The 17,988-nt window shown below is 27.7% G+C and overlaps 4 protein-coding genes across 9 annotated transcripts; 2 read left to right on the top strand and 2 right to left on the bottom strand.

The window, feature by feature from the left end:
- The first annotated feature begins 1,667 nt into the window (after window positions 1–1,667).
- LOC141534741 (facilitated trehalose transporter Tret1) lies at window positions 1,668–9,044 on the top strand. Of its 2 annotated transcripts, none has more exons than XM_074254283.1 (5): window positions 1,668–1,925; window positions 6,235–6,455; window positions 6,594–7,007; window positions 7,644–8,224; window positions 8,447–9,044. In XM_074254283.1, exons 1-5 carry the CDS (start codon window positions 1,894–1,896, stop codon window positions 8,768–8,770), a joined length of 1,572 nt encoding a protein of 523 aa, XP_074110384.1. In that variant the 5' UTR covers window positions 1,668–1,893; the 3' UTR covers window positions 8,771–9,044. The 2 variants fall into 2 exon arrangements, with proteins under 2 accessions (XP_074110384.1, XP_074110385.1); XM_074254284.1 differs by having other exon boundaries at window positions 1,682–1,974.
- Window positions 3,161–10,317, bottom strand: LOC141534743 (uncharacterized). Of its 4 annotated transcripts, none has more exons than XR_012480466.1 (4): window positions 9,536–10,317; window positions 9,458–9,474; window positions 8,137–8,344; window positions 7,931–8,072 (listed from the first exon to the last, which is right to left on the bottom strand). XR_012480466.1 is itself a non-coding variant. In XM_074254286.1 (3 exons), the coding sequence occupies exons 1-3, from the start codon at window positions 9,682–9,684 to the stop codon at window positions 5,999–6,001; spliced, it is 231 nt and encodes a 76-aa protein (XP_074110387.1). In that variant the 5' UTR covers window positions 9,685–10,317; the 3' UTR covers window positions 3,161–5,998. The 4 variants fall into 4 exon arrangements, 2 of the variants coding, with proteins under 2 accessions (XP_074110387.1, XP_074110386.1); XR_012480467.1 differs by having other exon boundaries at window positions 7,941–8,072; window positions 8,133–8,344; XM_074254286.1 differs by lacking the exons at window positions 7,931–8,072; window positions 8,137–8,344 and adding an exon at window positions 3,161–6,063.
- A 414-nt stretch (window positions 10,318–10,731) lies between these two features.
- LOC141534111 (uncharacterized) lies at window positions 10,732–13,465 on the bottom strand. Its single transcript, XM_074253248.1, has 7 exons — window positions 13,383–13,465; window positions 13,018–13,105; window positions 12,375–12,586; window positions 12,205–12,246; window positions 11,646–11,778; window positions 11,374–11,554; window positions 10,732–11,231 (listed from the first exon to the last, which is right to left on the bottom strand). The coding sequence occupies exons 1-7, from the start codon at window positions 13,463–13,465 to the stop codon at window positions 10,966–10,968; spliced, it is 1,005 nt and encodes a 334-aa protein (XP_074109349.1). The 3' UTR covers window positions 10,732–10,965.
- Window positions 11,931–17,085, top strand: LOC141534372 (uncharacterized). 2 transcript variants are annotated; one of them, XM_074253697.1, is made up of 5 exons: window positions 11,931–11,945; window positions 13,545–13,629; window positions 13,849–13,950; window positions 14,242–14,379; window positions 14,479–17,085. In XM_074253697.1, the coding sequence occupies exon 5, from the start codon at window positions 14,504–14,506 to the stop codon at window positions 16,928–16,930; it is 2,427 nt and encodes an 808-aa protein (XP_074109798.1). In that variant the 5' UTR covers window positions 11,931–11,945; window positions 13,545–13,629; window positions 13,849–13,950; window positions 14,242–14,379; window positions 14,479–14,503; the 3' UTR covers window positions 16,931–17,085. The 2 variants fall into 2 exon arrangements, with proteins under 2 accessions (XP_074109798.1, XP_074109797.1); XM_074253696.1 differs by lacking the exon at window positions 11,931–11,945 and having other exon boundaries at window positions 13,518–13,755.
- The last annotated feature ends 903 nt before the right edge of the window (window positions 17,086–17,988 follow it).

The raw sequence follows: 17,988 nt of genomic DNA, 5'->3' as shown, positions 1-17,988 counted from the left end.
TTTATGGTGGTGATCTCGAAAACATAAAAAAAAAAATTCAATAGCTTCTTTGCCTTCAAAAGTTGGAATTTATAAATTTTTTTGAAAATTTGATAAAATTGTGGTAATCAACTTTTTTTTTAATTCTTTATTTTTTTATGTGTTTTCCAAAAAAACCAAAAAAAATATCAAAATTAAAAAAAAAAAATTTTGTTCAAAAAAATGAAAATCAAAATAATACACGGAAAGAACAAGATGACACTGGATATCATCCCAGATTATACTCAGTGATATCTGTAGTGAAAAAAAATTTCAGATAGTAGCTAGTATAATTCAAATTACAATAAGTATAATCCAGATATTACGCAATATAATCTACAGATATCACTGAGTATAATCTGAGATGATATCCAGTGTCATCTTGTTCTTTCCGTGTAGACTTTACTTGAAAATAATTACCGATTTTTTTTTTTGGTAAAAAAAATTTTTTTTTGAAATTATTTTATTTTACGGCGGATTTACAATTATAATCACAAAAAATTGCTAAACATTAATTTTTAATTTACTTTTGATTTTTTTAATACTAACGAAAATTTTTTGTTGACTAAAAATTAATAATAAAGTAAAAAAAATTTTTTTGATCAATTTTTGGATTTTTCAAAAAATTGAAAAAAAAAAATTTTTTTTCATTTCTTCAGTTATTTTATTATTGTTGAACTTGAAAAATAAAGTATGTAATTATTAAAAAAAATTCCCGATAATTTAACAACTTTCTCAACATATATACTATTTAATTTCTATGAATTATTGTTTCAATTAATAAATTCAAATCTATTGCACAGTAAACAACAGATGCTACTTACAGATTAACTCTACGTAAATGCAAATCAAACTGGCAGTACATTAATTATTCTTTTATTGAGATTTAATCGCCAACAAATAAAAATAAAAAATTCTTAAATAAACACCTCACCACTCATCCTCTCACACGATAAAAAATTTTCCTCAATACTGAATATTTTCCCGCCAATTAATATTTGAAATTTGGTAAATTATCAAATGTTCTATAAAGAGTAAATTTATTAGATAATTTTTTAAGTACCTCGTTATATCAGGAAGATAACTTCCTTAATAAAATAATTGACGGATAATTGTATAATAATTTACTAAATTAACAATAATATTTCCTGTAAAAGTAACAATATTTTAAATGACCTTACAAGTCCTTCAAAAATTGCAATACAATTTAATTGAATCATATCTTTGACAAATCGTTGATCCTTAATTACCTTAAAAACACATTTGTTTAAATCTTGAGTAAACAAACAAATAAATTCCAGAAAAAAATAAAAATCATCTAAGACCCGAGATTGCAAGGAAAGTGAACCAGTTTAAAGAGATTAAGAGCAGACGTGTAATAAAATAAATATCAAGAGTGTATTGACCCGAAGAAAAAGTGCAATAAAGCACTGTATAAGTTATGAATGAGAGTAATCATATAAAATGAAGTAAGCGTTTAACTTATGTGATTATTATGTCGTAGGTGAGTGGGATAGTAGTGGGATTTTTGCGGTAAGAAAGATCGTGGAGGGAGAATTATGAAAGTATACAAATGTTTGGTGCATTTAGGTGTACGACACTTTTATTTATCAGTTATTTTGCAGCCAACTTGTTAATAACAAGTTTAAGTTCCTTATAATTTTTTGTTTTTTTTTTTTTTTTAGTTTCAATGTTTTAAGTTTTTTAGTCTTTTAATTGAAATTATTGTTTACTATTGATATAAGCTCAATATTAGTTTATCATAACTAAAAATGTAAAATTTAATAATTTATTTTTTTTTAATTATTTAGAAATTTGTATAAACTTTTTACAAAATAGTTCAAGTGAGAAATTTTGAATTATTAATTATTCATCATGACGGCAGAGATTTCAGAAGTCGACATAAGGTATTTATTGGATAAATATTTGTATTTATCAGTGATTTATTGTCGAACGGTAGGTAAATTTATTTTTTATTATGAATTTTTTGTTGATTTATTGCTACACGTTTCCAATTTTTGGTTCATTGATTTCATTCAACAATGGAATAATTTTATAATAATTCATTTAAATCAGGATTTTGTAGACTAAAGTGATGTTTTATTTTTTAGGCCATTGATTTTAACATGCGACTTTTCATAAGCTTTATTCTAACATCATCAGGCACCTTAAAATTTTACAATATATAAACACATGCACAGTGAAAAAATTTACGTCATTGCGACAAAAAATTTTGTGTTATATTTAACACTTCCATGTTTAAATTTAAAATTTATTGTGTTAAATTAACATAAATTGTGATAAAATAATCATAAAAAAAAATTATTCAAGATATTGTTCTACTTAATTTATATTGTTTGATGATCTTAAAATTTTATGGAAAAATTTGTTGTGATTAAAATTAAAAAATTTTTTTTTAATTTAAAAAAATTTTTTTAATTTTGTATAAATTTTCTTTAGAGAAAAATTTTTTTCTAAAGATTTTTATTCTTTTGAAAATTTTTAAATAAGAATTTTGAAAAAATTTTCTTAAATTTCCTGTTATTTAATCATTTTGTAAAAATATATTATGTAAGGAAATATTGCTAAAATGTAATTATATTTGTATGTCATAGATGCCTGAAGAAGCCATGATTCATGGCGAAACGTCGCTGAATTGAAAATAAAATTAACATAAAAAGAAATTGATCCATAATAACTAAACCTGAATTATTTACTTATTTAATTATATTCACTGGGATTTGAATTACTTCTTACGATAAAAAAGAGTTAAATATTTAAGATAAAAATTTTCAATACAAAATTTTTTGACGCAAAATTTTTTACTGTGTATTCCTTAATTTACAAAAAAAAATTATTAATAAAAATATATTATTAACTATCCATAATTAATAATGTAAAATAATTTAGAAGATGATAATAATAATAATAATAATATAAATTGAAGATACTCTATAATCTATGATTTGATTAATATTAATATCTAATCTTTTCTACACTTATTTAGTTTATTTTTATTATTTTAATTTAATTTTTGTTTAGAAAGTCAATAAGTAAATCTCACACAAGTATGACTATAGACAATAATAATAATAATTGTAACATGTATTGAGAATCATCAGGTGTTTATCGTAAGTGAAAGTTATGCCTATTGACTTTTGCCATTTGTACTTTTCATATCAAATTTATTTTTAAGTCATCATACTACTCTAGATTTGAAAGTTGTTAACAATATTTATCTTCTTTAATTAATCAAAATTAATAAGACAACACAGTAGCATTGTAAATGAGTAATTAATAAAATAAATTAATTACACTGGCTGAAATAAACAGATAATTGTCGTAAAAACTAGTGACCGTGTCGCTGAAATAACACATTGCATAAATATTATTTTTTACACGATTATTTAAGTATTTTCATTTTATATTACATATAATTACTTTTTTTAAATAATAATAGCACCCAATTAGTGTAAAGGTAAGATGACTGTCATTGAATGTTAATGTGGCGGTTTAAATTTATTTATCGCACTTAATAACTTTTTAAATTACCCGATAACTTTTGATTTAGTAAATAAACTGTACAATAATTTATATTATTATCAATAAATGATAATCATTAAATTTATTTTTTCAAATCCGTGTTATTTATTATCCATTTTTTCAATTTATTTTGTAATAAAATATTGATGTTTATGTATGCATGCGATAATCGATCGATGATACTAAGAACCGAAGAAGAGTTTTAAATACATATTTCTTTTTGTTTTTCTTATCTTTTGACATTAAAAATTATTTATTGAAGATATTTAATGTTCTACATGGCGAAAAGAATATAGGGATCTTTCCTATTTTTGTATAAAATTTTTTTTATTGTAAAAAATTTTTTCAATGTTAATATGCGAATTTTTTCTTTATTAACTATTTTAATGTTTGTAATTTAATAATTACAAACTTATATAACAATTTTCTCATTCGAGCAATTTCAGATAATTTAAAAGTAAAACAGTGATAGACAGTCGGTTTGTGATAAAAAAATTCGAGGAAATTTTTTTCAAATTTTGCTTTACATTTCGAAAAAATTAAAAATCCAGCAAATTATGGAAGGTGTGGATTAAATTGCCATAACTTTTTCAAAAATTGACTTATCGGGATGTTTTTTTTTTTCAAAATTTTTTTTATTAAATGTTCTTTTTGGAAAAAATTAAAAAAAAATTATTCAAACCTATCTTTATCGTTATTTTTTAGATTTTCCAAAAAAATTCCGAATTTCTCAATGATAAATATTTTTTCTTTCTTTCATATGAAACTTTGACATTTTCTACAAATATCCTGAAAATTTTAAAATAGTGTTTTTTCGATTTCTATTTTCTTCAATTAAAAAAAAAATTTTTTTTTCATGTCATAAATGAATTTTTTTCCTGTCACATTGGAAAAATTTCTTTGTTAATATTGAAAAAATAGTGAAAATCCCTATTTTTTTTCACCGTGTTCAATAGTTTTTTTTTTTTTTATTCGATAGAATTTTAAAGTAAAAAGAATTTTTCCATACAATATTAAGGCTAGCCGGACAATTATCCATACGATAATAAAATGTGAGCTTGACAATGAAAATTGCTAGTAATTACTCGATAATATTTATCAGTAGTTCTTTTCCTACTTAATTATTTTTTTTTATGTTAAAAATAATTTTTTAATTACTCTCGACGTTAGATTATATTTTTTATGTTTTTTACATTGTATCGCCAAAGTTACATAGAAGCAATAGTACAAATTTCACTTTGTAATCCCTGACACAATTTTATCAGCAGCTGACAATAAATTTTAATTCTCTATCCAATAATTTTTCCAGTAATGTAATAGCTTGTAATAATCATTTAAGGAAATAATTATTTTACTTCCAAGCAATCATTTAAACTCGCAATGTGTTATGTGTGTACACACGTATATCTCTCTTGACTTTCGATACACAGAAACTGCACAAGGAAAGTTATTTTCATACTTTTTTTTTTCTGGATAAATATTTAATCTTTCGTGTTTTGTAATTCTTTTTTTTCATTTTTATTTTTATAGAAATTCTGTAAAAAAATTTTTTTAACAAATTAATTACAATAAAAAAATGCTTATAAAAATTTTCAGATGTAATTTTTATTAATTTTTACATGTGAAACTTTTTAATTAAATATTTTTTTAATAATGTAATTGCTGAATAATTCTAAAAAAATTTTTAATGTCTGTCAATTTCAGTGTTATAAAAAATTACATTAACATCTAAAATACAATCTTCATTAAAGTGTTTTTTTTTTTTTTTTTTTTTTTAAGTTGTAATATTTAAGTCGGTTCTCAAAAAATTTCCTGTAGTGTAAAAAAAAAAAATGATCTACTTTTAATATCTTGAGGAAAAATTTACCAGACGTGTCAACGTAATTAAGTTAGATAATTATCAACATAAAAATGAATATCACCTCCGACTAAAGTATTAACAGAATAATAAGATTTGCCGGATCGTTATCCGACAGAAAAATACATTCAGTAGATGATCCGATTTTCCAATGAATATTTTCATGATGATAAATTAAAAACATAAATCCACAATTTATAATCAGTAATAAAAAAAATATAAATCAGCTTACAAGATTACTCTAAATATATTCTTGAAATTTTATAGGCTCTAATAATTCCAGGTGTATTTAAAACCACTTAGCACATTAGATTTTTTTAATAAATACGTCTGATTAAAAATGATATTTATTATTAATCAGTTTGTTTATTATTTTGTCTATAAAACTATTGATTAGATCTCAATAACTTGCGATAAACTTGCTCTATATGTTAATTATCATTTTATTGACAACAATGTCTGATATGAGATCTTGATTCTGATCTTGGGAAAAAATGTCTTGGTAGCTCAAGTAAAGTCCATTTATCTTGACTTAATTGCACGAATGAATCACAAGGCTCATTGAGCTGAGTAAAGTGCCTATTTCCTATAATTTTGGTATACTTGATCCTGAGAATGTAGGTGAAGGTGAAAAACTCGATAAACTGTAAAAAGTGAATGGTAGATTTTAAATTTAAATTAAATTAGGGTTACCATGTTACGCAATCATTTTCAATTTTATTCATAAATTTTAATCACTCGCTATGAGTTCAATGTATAATTGCAATTGTAATTATAATTGACACAGTAATTGATTTTATTTTAATTACTTGCAGACATGGGAAAATAAACGCATCCGTTGAAGCAAACGGTACCAGCGAAAAGTTGGAAATATCTAAATTACGACAAGCATTACCACAAGTATTCGCAGTGAGCGCTAAAAATTTACTTTTACTTACGTTCGGAACAACGCTCGGTTTTCCAACTATTTTAATCCCATCGTTACAAAAAGACGACGCTGATATCGCTGTCACGCGAGAAGAAATCACGTGGATAAGTAATGATCAATTATTGTTTTTCTTTCTTCTTACAATAATAATAATTATTATTATTATTACTACGTAACAATAATTACTTAAAAAAAAAAAAAAATAAAATATATATATATATATATAGATAAATTTTTTTTTTTTAGGCAGTATAAACTTGTTCATGGTACCTCTAGGATGTCTGGTGAGCGGGCCGATATCCCACCGATTGGGGCGTAAAAAAACAATGCTGTTAGTCAACATACCCTTCATATCAGCGTGGTTATTGTTTTACTACGCAAATTCTGCCCCTTTACTTTTCATAGCCCTAGCATTAACCGGAATAACTGGCGGTCTCTGTGAAGCTCCAGTGCTGACGTACGTCGCCGAAATAACGCAGCCTCATCTTCGTGGTATACTGTCAGCAACTTCATCCATGGCTGTCATTATTGGTGTATTTACGCAATTGTTAATTGGAAGTCTCACTGATTGGAGGACTATTGCGCTAATCAATTTGATTTTTCCTACGATATGCTTCCTTGCGCTTTGTTTGATGCCAGAGAGTCCTTACTGGCTTGCGGGTAATTTTTATCTTAGAAAAATTTTCAACCATATAAAGAAAATAATAATAATCTATATTATTGAGAGAATGAGTAGAATATTGTGACCAGTTTATTTATATGATAAAATGGGTTTTTATGGTTAAATTTTTTACTGTGTATCTTTGGAAAGGTATTGACCTGGAGTTGTGCCTTTTCAAGGTTTCATATCATTCTCACGAAGAGTCAATTTATAACGATAAGTATTTAGGCTGCGTTCGACAATTCTCTATCTCTAGATACATAATTAAGAAATGACCTTGTATTTTATGAACTATTGACATTTTTAAAGATATAAGCTCATCCCGATGTTACACTCATCAAGACCTTTCATTTGAGTACCCACATGCATTTTTATATATTTTTCATATATACATATATATAATATATATAAATATATGAAAAATTGATGTGGGTACTCAAATGAAAGGTCTTGATGAGTGTAACATCGGGATGAGATTATTTTTTAAAATGTCAAGAGTTAAACAAGTACAGTGCAATTTAACAAAAGTCATTATTTAATAAAGCAAAATTTTTTTTATTTATAGTTCATAAGTCACGGCAGTGACATCAGTGACTGCAAGGTTGCTAGTAATAATAATAAAATGATTAAAACAGGTAAAGACAGACTAAAAGAAGCTGAAGAAGCACTATGCTGGCTCCGAGGATGGGTATCACCTTCACACATCACCGGAGAACTAAAAACCGTGTATGAAGTCTCCCAAAGAACAGTTGCTGGCGGCATGGATGACAAAAAAGAGTACTGGTGGAAAATATTCAGCAAGCGAACATTCATATTCCCGTATATATTGATATCTCTTGCATTCTTTATTTGTTCATTCGGCGGATCTGCAACACTGCAAACATTTGCTGTCACAACTTTTGCATCCTTGGACGCTCCTCTTGAAAAATACACAGCCACTGTTTTCCTCGGACTGGCAGAACTTATTGGCACAGCCGTTTGCGTAATAATAATCCACTTCACTGGCAAGAGAGTGATCACCTTCATCTCAATCGGCGGGACTGGGTTCTGCTTCATGACCTGCGCTATATATGATTATTTAAATAGATCTGCATATATAGACGGACAAATGTTCACATGGATACCTACGACTCTGCTGATCAGCTCAGCGTTTTTCTCTCACATGGGCATTCGACTTCTTCCTTGGGTTCTCTGCGGCGAAGTTTTTCCAGCCAAGGTATATTAATTTTTTTTTTTTAACCTTTTGTTGTAATAAAATCTTCAAGGTGTTTGTGATGATGCAATTATGTCAATCAAATTATTTTTGATGGCAATGGATTTAATTTTAAAATCTTCTCTGTTGAAATGAAATGATTAATTTATTCGATGACTTTTTGAAGAAATCTAAAAATTAATTTTTTTAAATATCTGATTTATGATGTTTTTTTTTTTTTTTTAGGGACGAAGTACAGCGACAGGAGCTGCTGCTTGTACGGGTTACATATTTGCATCGATAATAAACAAAACATTTTTGTACATGGTCGACCTGATGTATCTTTGGGGGACGTTTTTCTTTTATGCCAGTGTGAACGTAATTGGTTTTATTGTGATGTATTATTTATTGCCGGAGACTGAAGGAAGGACGCTCAAAGAAATAGAAGATCATTACGCCGGCATTGAAAGCTTAAATAATAAACCGAGTAAAGACAAGTCGCAGTTGAAAGAAAAGTGGGCTGTCTCAAATCCCGCTATGGTCGTCGACGATCTCGAGAGTAAACTCTAGTATCTTATATAACGATCCAGTTATTATTTTTATAATAATTATTATTACTTTATACTTTATACACCGTATGTTATTCCTTATTTTACGTTTTATACCTTTGGCACATGCTAATAGATGCCATTGAATGTTCATAAATAGAATAAGTCATCTTTTGTATATTTTATATTGTATAGAGTAGAATATTGTTGTCAGCGTTCATTTAACTTTTAAAATGTTTTAAAATATTTTTATAATCATAATAATTAATATTATAGCAATTATTACGATTTAGAATTGTAGACTTATTATATCGTCTTTATATTTAATTCGCGCTAAGATCTGAGCTGTGATTTTTAGAGTATCTATTATCTTGGTTGTAAATTGTAAAAAAATAATTATCTAAATTTTAATTAAGTTAATTAATAAAGTCTTAGTATAAGTTTTGCTTTTTTATTGGAATATTTTTTCCATATTATGAAGGTTTTCCAGTCACACTTTTTTTGGTAGATTGTTTAGAGAATTTCCATGCAGGTATTTCTGCGTTGGGCTTAAAAAATTTAGCGACCAATTTGTAAAATCTTTCATTGCGCAATAATGAAACTATATGGAATATTTTACGTGGGATGTAAACCGGTAGTTCTGGGATTGTTTTCTTGTTTGCGCTTACTTTTGACACTTTCTTCTGGGCTAATCTCAGTGTATACTTACTCTTTGGTTTCATTGCACTAAAAAAATTTATTGATTAATAAATATAAATTATCATTATTTTAATAAAAAAATAGTTACCGTGTTTTGGAGGTGTTTTTAGTCATAGAAATTGATTTGACAGCTTTCAAAATCCTGATTTGATTTTTATTAGCTTCTTTTTTTTTGGTTTTTTCTATTTGTAATGACTTTTGAGCACTATTATTGTCTTGATCAGCTGTATTATCCATTGTTATTGTTTTTTAGTCGAGGTGTAAATATTTAAATTACTTAAAAAATTTTTATTTTTCAAATGATGTAATGTCAATTAAAGTGCACAAAACAGTTGAAGTAAAAAATGACATGTTTTTTTAAAATGACTATCGAAGTATAAAAATTATTTAATATTATTTTAATTAACAATATTTAGGGCCAGTTTTTCAAACCGGGATAAAATTTTATCCACTGTTAAAATATATCTATATTAATATAATATGTCATTTAACTTTTTGAATTTTTTGGCGTGAAAAAATTGAGTGAATTTTTATAAAAACATTGTAAAATTAGCAGCCGTTTGACTATTTTTTAACTTTTGTTCAAGAAACAAATTTTACCCGAAAAATTATTTTTAAATAATTCTATTTTTAACTTTTGAAAATTTCTACATGTCACTTTTCTTTTCTAATTTTTTTTTGCTACAATTTATTGGTTAAATAAATTCTTAAAATTATCAAATGTCTGCTCCTAAATTAATTTTCATATTTTTATATAAGCAATTATTTCAATCATAAAAACTCAAGAGTTTGTTACATTCTTGTTTTTTTTTTTAGTTTTCTCTTTAATTTATTTAAAAATGAAACTTTGTTAATTTTTAATCAAACATTTGCTAACTAATATTTATATTACTTGTAAACATACATTTCAATTGATTGACATTATTGAACTGAATTTCTTAAAAATAACCCTGATAACCATTTAGTGTATAAGTTAAAGTTACATTGGAATACAACTTAATGTCAATCTAAAGTCGAAAGTTAACCCGAACTTGACTCAAGTTTTTGTACTACAAGTTTTGAGGTTAACTTGTTGTTAAGTTGGAGATAATACGAGAGATTTCAGAATTAGTTCTTCTTTATCTGGTAGTAGGTAGTTTATCAAGAATTATAACAGTTGATGGTACATGAACTGCGCAAAAAAGGGTAAGAAAGAAACCTCATTTATCGGTAAAGTAGTAAATTTAAATTTTTTCACTTCCACTGTAACATTCCACACCTCAAATGAAATATTTAGGAAATGGATAAAATTTTTTTTTAATTTTATTTAACATACATTACAAAAATTTTTTAATAATTTAAACATTTTTAAATTTCAAATCTCTTAATCCTAACCCTAGATAAGTATATTAACAATACTTATTGACTTTAAAAAAATAAAAAAACATGAGAATAATAATAATAATTATAATAAAAGTGTGCACTTGGAAAATATAAAATTTTCTGGAAAAAGTTTTTTTAGTCCAAAATATTTTTTTTTTAATCTGAAATATCCTCTTCCTGTTCTGTAGCGTTTTTACCATGTTCGCTGGTGTCCTGGATATTGACGGGTTGGTTTTCATCAATTTCCATGGACCATGTCTTGTTGAAAAGCTCTTCTTCAGTTAAAGTATTTTTATTTTTGCTGACAGTGGTACCCGTTTTATTCCGAGCTAGAACCCGAGAATGTGCAGCATTTAACCCTTTAATAAAGGCCTCTTTAAATTCTTGAAACCCCATAGTAGGATACATTTGTCTCATTACAGCTAAAAAAAAAAAAAAAATAAAAAAAAATAGATAATGAAGACAGAAAAATGAAAAATAAAAAAAAGAAAATAAGTCAAAACAAAACGTAATGATACATAACAAGAATTAAGAGAGCGTGATAATATAAACTTTGCTACTTACTACATAAATCAAAAATTATACGGGTTGACTTTACAGACAATTTGTCAGTCTTCTGACCATTTTTTCCTGCCCAAATAATTTCGGTTAACAATTTGTCTGTCATCAGACGATTTTTTTGTAAGATGTCCCTAACATTGTCTTTAGGATTATTCCGCATGTTATAAAACAACAAGTAATTTTTCTGTGAAAATAGAAAGAACAAAAAATTCGGTACTGCCCGCTACTTTTAAAAGTATATTAGATTAGATATATTTATTTTGACTATTATTTACCATCTCTTCACGTTCTTTTGTAGTTGATTTATCATATTTTAAAATTTCCTCATGAGTTTTGAATGGTACAAAGCTTGGTCGAATGAACCCGTCGTTTGAGGTTTCCGACTCTTTTACAGTAGCCTCTAGTTTACTATAAAAGAAAGCGATATTAGAGAATAAAATTATTAATGAGGCTTAGAAATCTTATAAGTATATTTATTTGTTATGTGCGGTGTACTGTTGAACAGAAGAATAAAATATACTAACAATGAGAAGATGTTATCAAAAAAGTTACGAGTTGAATACCATATGATCCAGGTAAGCAAAAAAACAGTTATATTGAAAGCATTCTAAATTATATGGCAGAAATAAGTAAATAATATCTAGTAATAAGTATCTAGTAAATAATTCAATTTAATTTCAATCAAACTGGGGTAATACATTATTCAAAAAGATCGAAACTAGGGTATTTATTAAATTAGAATAAGGGTAGAAACTATAATAGTGTTCATGATAATACAAATAGCTAAACGTTTTGCACTTCGATATAATGAAAAAGATTTATTGATATACTTACGTAAGGCGCTGCAAGATATTATCCAATTTTTGGTTTTGATCCCTGAAAAACCAGATGAATCGAAATGCAGATTAAATATACAGTATTATGTGATTGGCAAAAATGACATAAAAGTGATGGAAGTGAAGATTGCAAACACAAACATTTCAAACAATTTCAGTGTTACTCACGTTACTTTAGTATCTAACGTTTGGAAGTTGCTGTTGATATTTTTCAAAAGAGCTAATATTTGAGGTCCTTCTTTAGATTGGATTACAATAGGCGAAACTCCAGATATCTTTTTGGTCGACGCAGGACTTGATAGTTGAAGTGGTAGCTTCGGTTGCCGCTGCTTTTCGCAGTTAACTTCGGGTGTCGTTGGACGAGATAAGTTGCCTCGTACCTGTGTTTGAATACAATTAATTAGTAAAGAAATAATGAAATCGAAACAAAAAGTACAAAAATATGACAGTGCAAAAAATAGTAGAAAATTAACATAAATACAACATGGTAAAAAGCATCGAGTTTTTTTTTACCGTTGTCAGGTTCTTTTTTTCTGTTATTGCACTGAAATGAAACTTATGAGTATTACATTGCAGTGAAACTGATTTCGAAAAAACCCAAGTCAACAGATTTTCAAGCATGTTTTCTTATAACTGGAAAAAACACACGTCCCATCAATACTCACAGAAATCTCCAATTCTTCGATTTTTTGGCACATGCGGTGAGTGTGTTGTTAAATTGTCACTTATTTCAAAGCAACTATTAATACACGAATGTTTGTGAAAGCTGCTGGATTCCTACATTTTATGCCTACATTAAAACAATACCTACTATATAACGCTCGTAAAAAATCAAGAATGTGATCCGAATAATAAACGTTGTCAGGTCCACCAGGAAAACGACAAAAATGGTTCTGCTGCTGAAAAATATATATTCTTATAATTTTAAATTAATAAAAAAAAAATTAAAAATTTTTGATGGTCCGATGATTTTAGTGTCATTTATGTGTACGCTTGACTCATTCCAGTTACTGTTTAATTTTAAATTGATAAATGTCGTCATATGTATCTATTTTTACGATTTTTTAAAATTATTGATTTAATTAATTAATATAAAAAAAGTACAATCTATATTTATATATTGTAGTAGTTGTGGTTAAAAGTGCGTTATTTATTAATTAAAAATAGCAAACTAACCTGTTGGTCAGAGTGAGACATCGCAGAGCGTCTGTAGAACTGAATCTTTGCCAATTATCTATTAAATACGTATTAAATGTCATTAGTTTAAATACGTCTAAATAATGGATGTTATAACAAATACTGACCTGTTTTTTTATTTATAATAATTATAATTTACAGATATGTAATTATAAACACAGCAATACAAAGTCGACACTCAAGAATTGTGGGGGAGTAATAATGTTAGTGTACAGGCCTTTTTATGGTAAGTTTAGCGCAAGCGCTCAGCCATGTTTTGAAGGCGGCAATTGAAAAGTTGCAAACGCATTTTATACAAATTATTGATCATAAATACATATTCCCGTAGCAGTATATCAAACTTTTTATTAAGGTTTTATTAAATTTAATTTAATATTTATAAATTTTTAATTAATTGTGGAATATAATTTGTGATAAAGTAAATATTTTTTTTTGTGACGCTCAGGTGACTGAGGGGACTTCTGTTACATATATACAAGACTGCCAAACACCAATCGAGACTTTTTTTTTTAAAATACATAACTTAAAAAATAAAAATAAGCAAAGTGTAAGTGATATTTTGAGCTTCAACATTTAAAATTTTATTATTTTCCATATCTTAAAAGGAATGAACTGTTATTGATGTTTATATTAAATGTGCATATAAACGTCAGTTCACAGGGCATAACCTATAATTGAAATATAACATTATTATAAATTAAATATAAACCAAGTCGAAGTGATAATTTTAGCTCGATTTTTTTATTGTGCATAATTCTAAATAGCTTGAATTTATTAATTATTAAGCGTTTATTTAATACTTATGTAAACGTAAGTTCATATGTGTAACCTGTTTCAGATGCAACAAAACGTGGATTATCATAAAAGGATGGAAATAATTAAACGCTGATTACTCTAGTCCAGTATTTTTTTAACAAAGACATTACTCAATAAGATATTATTGAAGAACTTAATTATTCAATCCTACAATAAAGTTGTAAGTAGTGGTAGTTAATATCAGAAGCTCAAATCATTAGATACGAATCTCTGATCTGAAAAAAATCGTACTGACCAAATTATTTTTATTTATTTATAGATCATAAACTTATTCACTAATTAAAATGAATCCAACAAAGTTTAACCATGATTGTCGTCCGAAGTCTCGGAAATGTTGGAGTATGCTGTCAGACAATCGTAAGAAGAGACTCAAAAAATTATATTATAATTCATTGGACTTTTCGCTGAACAACCATAACAGCAGTATTAATGTCGTAGATGACAGTAATAATGCCGGAAAATTTTCATCTGAATTGTTGGAATTACAGTCAAATATACCTACAAGTCTAATTGGCCGAGAATGTTCATCTGTAAACCCAGAAATGATTAACAACACTTTGGAAAATGATCATCTTAAATCATTAGTGAATTTTTCTCCATTGCCATATAATATCCACGATGAAAACAGTAGTATCGGTGATATTAATAATCAACAATTAAATACGTCTGATGCTAATGAGCAATCATTTTCGTCATTACACATGAATGCTACCAATATTGATTGTCATCATCGTAAATCAACTTCTGATTTGCAACCCGACAATAGCAGCAGTTCACTTATAAATAACTCGGCGAATAATGAGGAAGTATGTGAAACTTCACAAGCCTATACTAACGTACAAATGAATAACTTCACAGAGAGTCGAAAGAGTGTCCAGCCTACAAATATTCCATCTATCGCTCATGCATTTAAAGCGAATATGGCTAAATACATGGTCGATCACAAGATAAATCATGTTCAAGGTAATGCCTTATTGAAGGTTTTAAAACTCCATCCGCAATTGTTATTCTTACCTGATGATTGTCGGTCCTTATTAAAAACTCCTCGCGACAAAATTGTCGTTAAAGAAGTTGCCCCAGGAGAGTATATACATTTGGGGTTAGAAGAAATGTTGCAATCGATATTAAATCGTGTCTCGCTGGAATCAATACCTGACAAATTGCTTATAGACTTCAGTACCGATGGAGCTGAATTGAATAAAGAAATTCAATTGTGGCCTATACAATTTCGTGTGGTAAATTTAGAATATGATAAACCTGAGCTTGCTGGTGTCTATAAAGGTGAAAAAAAACCACGGTCGTTTGCTGATTTCTTTTCGGACTTTGTTCAAGAATTTGGTGAAATCATGAAGAAAGGAGGCATAGGATATAAACAAAAAAAAATTCCTATTGAAATCAGATGCTTCATTGCTGATGCTCCGGCTCGGGCTTCCGTATTGAATCACCGTGGTCACATTGCAAAAGTTCCTTGCTCCAAATGCCACATTGAAGGATCTCGGTACAGTGGATCTAATCGATATCCCGGTATAAATTACAAACTAAGATCCGATGTTGATTATCGATCGTTGAAAGATGTTGATCACCACGAGGGAAAGTCTGCTCTGTATGATCTACCGATAGATCTCGTTCAGCAAGTACCTTTTGATTACATGCATTTAGTGTGTCTGGGTGTCATGAAAAAAACAATTGAATCGCTAGTATTTGGAAAATGCAAACCTCGAAAACTACCTAGCTTTCAAATAAACATGCTGTCCACTAGGTTAACTAATCTTCAGTTACACTGTCCGCGTGAATTTGCTCGAAACCCTCGAGAATTAGACAAATTGTGCAACTTTAAAGCTACTGAGTTCCGTCAACTTCTCTTATATACATTTATTGTTGTTTTCCATGGAATTATCACCGATCAACAATATAGCCATTTGCTGTTGCTCCACTCATCTATGCGAGTGTTATTAAGTAATTCATCTTCTTCTGAAGACGTAAACTTTGCGGAAGAGGCCCTAAAAAATTATGTGATTCAGGCAGAAGATGTTCACGGTTTGCAGTTTTTGACTTACAACGCTCACGGACTTCTACATCTTGCTGCTGATTACAGATTATACGGGGCTTTAGACTCAGTATCGGCATTCGCATACGAAAATAGGATGCCCATTTATCGAAATTATGTAAGAAAGCCTGACAAGCCACTCCAACAAATTTTCAAAAGAGTACATGAGGAACTACAATTTCCCATTACTACCGGAAGTGATGTTAAAACTTTTAATGCTTCTGGCATTCACAATTGTGGTCCAATTACATCTGTGTTTGGAAATAGATCTATTCAGTATGAGAACTTACAAACTCCATATTTTTACTTTTCAATACAAAATAATGACAATACAATTATTAGTAAAGATGGTAGAATTGGCATCATCAAAAATATCATTCTTTACAATAATAGTTATTATTTTGCTGTCTACTATTTTGAAAAATTGGAACCATTTTATATGATTTCTAACGATCCGTCCACTAAGTTTGGAGTTTATCAATGTTCTTTTCTGAATGATAATCGAGTTGTTACTATAACATACAATGATATCCAAAGCAAGTGCTATCGAATGCCTTTATGGGTCAAAAAACTATTTTCAGATTACAGTGTTAATGATGAGCAATTAAATAATACATACGTAGCTGTGACTTTATCCTGCAGTCTGCAAAATAATTTTATCTAGCTGCTAAGAACTGTGTTCATGCTATCTAGTCTTTCAATATTTGTGTAATTAAGCTATTAATACTTAAATGATAATAATCGATCTGAGAAAATTGTTATTTCTTAGTCAAATTTAAAGAATATATTTAATATAAAGTTGTAATTGGATTAATATCAAATGCATAAAATAAATTAATAAATATTTTTTTCAAATATGATTGAGGGAACAATCTAATTTTCTTTGCTTCCTGGATACCTGAATAATTAGGTTTGTCATACAGCTGTTAAATAATCAATGACATTTTTTTATGGTGCATTTTTTAATTCTTTCATTATTAACAAATAATCAAATCAAATTAAAATCCCATTAATTATTTATGGAAAATGCCTAGCAAAAAATAAATTGATTTCAGCTTGGTTGTTTTTTTAGTTGAAAATCGTGTGTCTTAAAAATGTCATTATAATCTGTCTTCTAATTTTATACACATTTTGGACTTAACTGAGAGGTTAAAATAGTGAAAACTTGAAGCGACGATTTTATTTTATAAGTTTCTCAGTCAAAGTTATCTTATTTTCAAGATAAAAAATCATTTTAACTTAAAGACAACTTTTTGCATATTAAATCTTGTTTTAAACTTGGATTCAAATTTCGTCCATAGATTTACTATAAGTTACTATACAACTTATATACACATCATGTATAATATCGTACAGTACAAAACTTCATGTCAACTTGGTATTAATTTAATTTAAGACACTGCACTCTATATTTTTGTATTACAAGCTTCGGCTATCAGGGAATATTTCATGTTACCAACACTGTCACAGTATTTCATATTACCGACGGAGCAACAGTTTTCTATTTAACCGCCAGAGCGAGCACCGTAAGCGTCCGCAGTCGTTTACAACGAGAGCGACTCACTTCACAAACGATTCGGCTGTTGACCAAGTAAGATGTCAGACGCGCAATAACGGGAACGGATGTCGCGAGTGCCTTGTTCTAAAATTATACATTTTTTAATGTTTATTAAACGCAGAATGTACAGATAATCATTTAAATTATTAAATCAAAATATTATT

The sequence above is a fragment of the Cotesia typhae genome, unplaced genomic scaffold (assembly GCF_013202065.1).
Source record: "Cotesia typhae breed Kobodo isofemale line unplaced genomic scaffold, CoteBio_Ctyphae scaffold_13, whole genome shotgun sequence".
In the NCBI taxonomy this organism is placed as follows: domain Eukaryota; kingdom Metazoa; phylum Arthropoda; class Insecta; order Hymenoptera; family Braconidae; genus Cotesia; species Cotesia typhae.
The sequence above is the reverse complement of the archived record's forward strand: the minus strand, read 5'-3'. Positions and strand labels throughout refer to the sequence as shown.

Bases quoted from the DNA above. Each gene is read 5' to 3' on its own strand.
- LOC141534741 (XM_074254283.1), top strand. From the start codon at position 1,894: ATGACGGCAGAGATTTCAGAAGTCGACATAAG. The intron at 7,008-7,643 runs GTAATTTTTATC...TGATTAAAACAG, and splicing joins GAGTCCTTACTGGCTTGCGG to GTAAAGACAGACTAAAAGAA. The intron at 8,225-8,446 runs GTATATTAATTT...TTTTTTTTTTAG, and splicing joins GCGAAGTTTTTCCAGCCAAG to GGACGAAGTACAGCGACAGG.
- LOC141534743 (XM_074254285.1), bottom strand. From the start codon at position 9,684: ATGGATAATACAGCTGATCAAGACAATAATAGTGCTCAAAAGTCATTA. The intron at 9,475-9,535 runs GTAACTATTTTT...AAATTTTTTTAG, and splicing joins AAAAACACCTCCAAAACACG to TGCAATGAAACCAAAGAGTA.
- LOC141534111 (XM_074253248.1), bottom strand. From the start codon at position 13,465: ATGACATTTAATACGTATTTAATAGATAATTGGCAAAGATTCAGTTCT. The intron at 12,247-12,374 runs GTGAGTAACACT...CTGGTTTTTCAG, and splicing joins ACGTTAGATACTAAAGTAAC to GGATCAAAACCAAAAATTGG. The intron at 11,555-11,645 runs GTAAATAATAGT...CTATTTTCACAG, and splicing joins CAAAAGAACGTGAAGAGATG to AAAAATTACTTGTTGTTTTA.
- LOC141534372 (XM_074253697.1), top strand. From the start codon at position 14,504: ATGAATCCAACAAAGTTTAACCATGATTGTCGTCCGAAGTCTCGGAAA.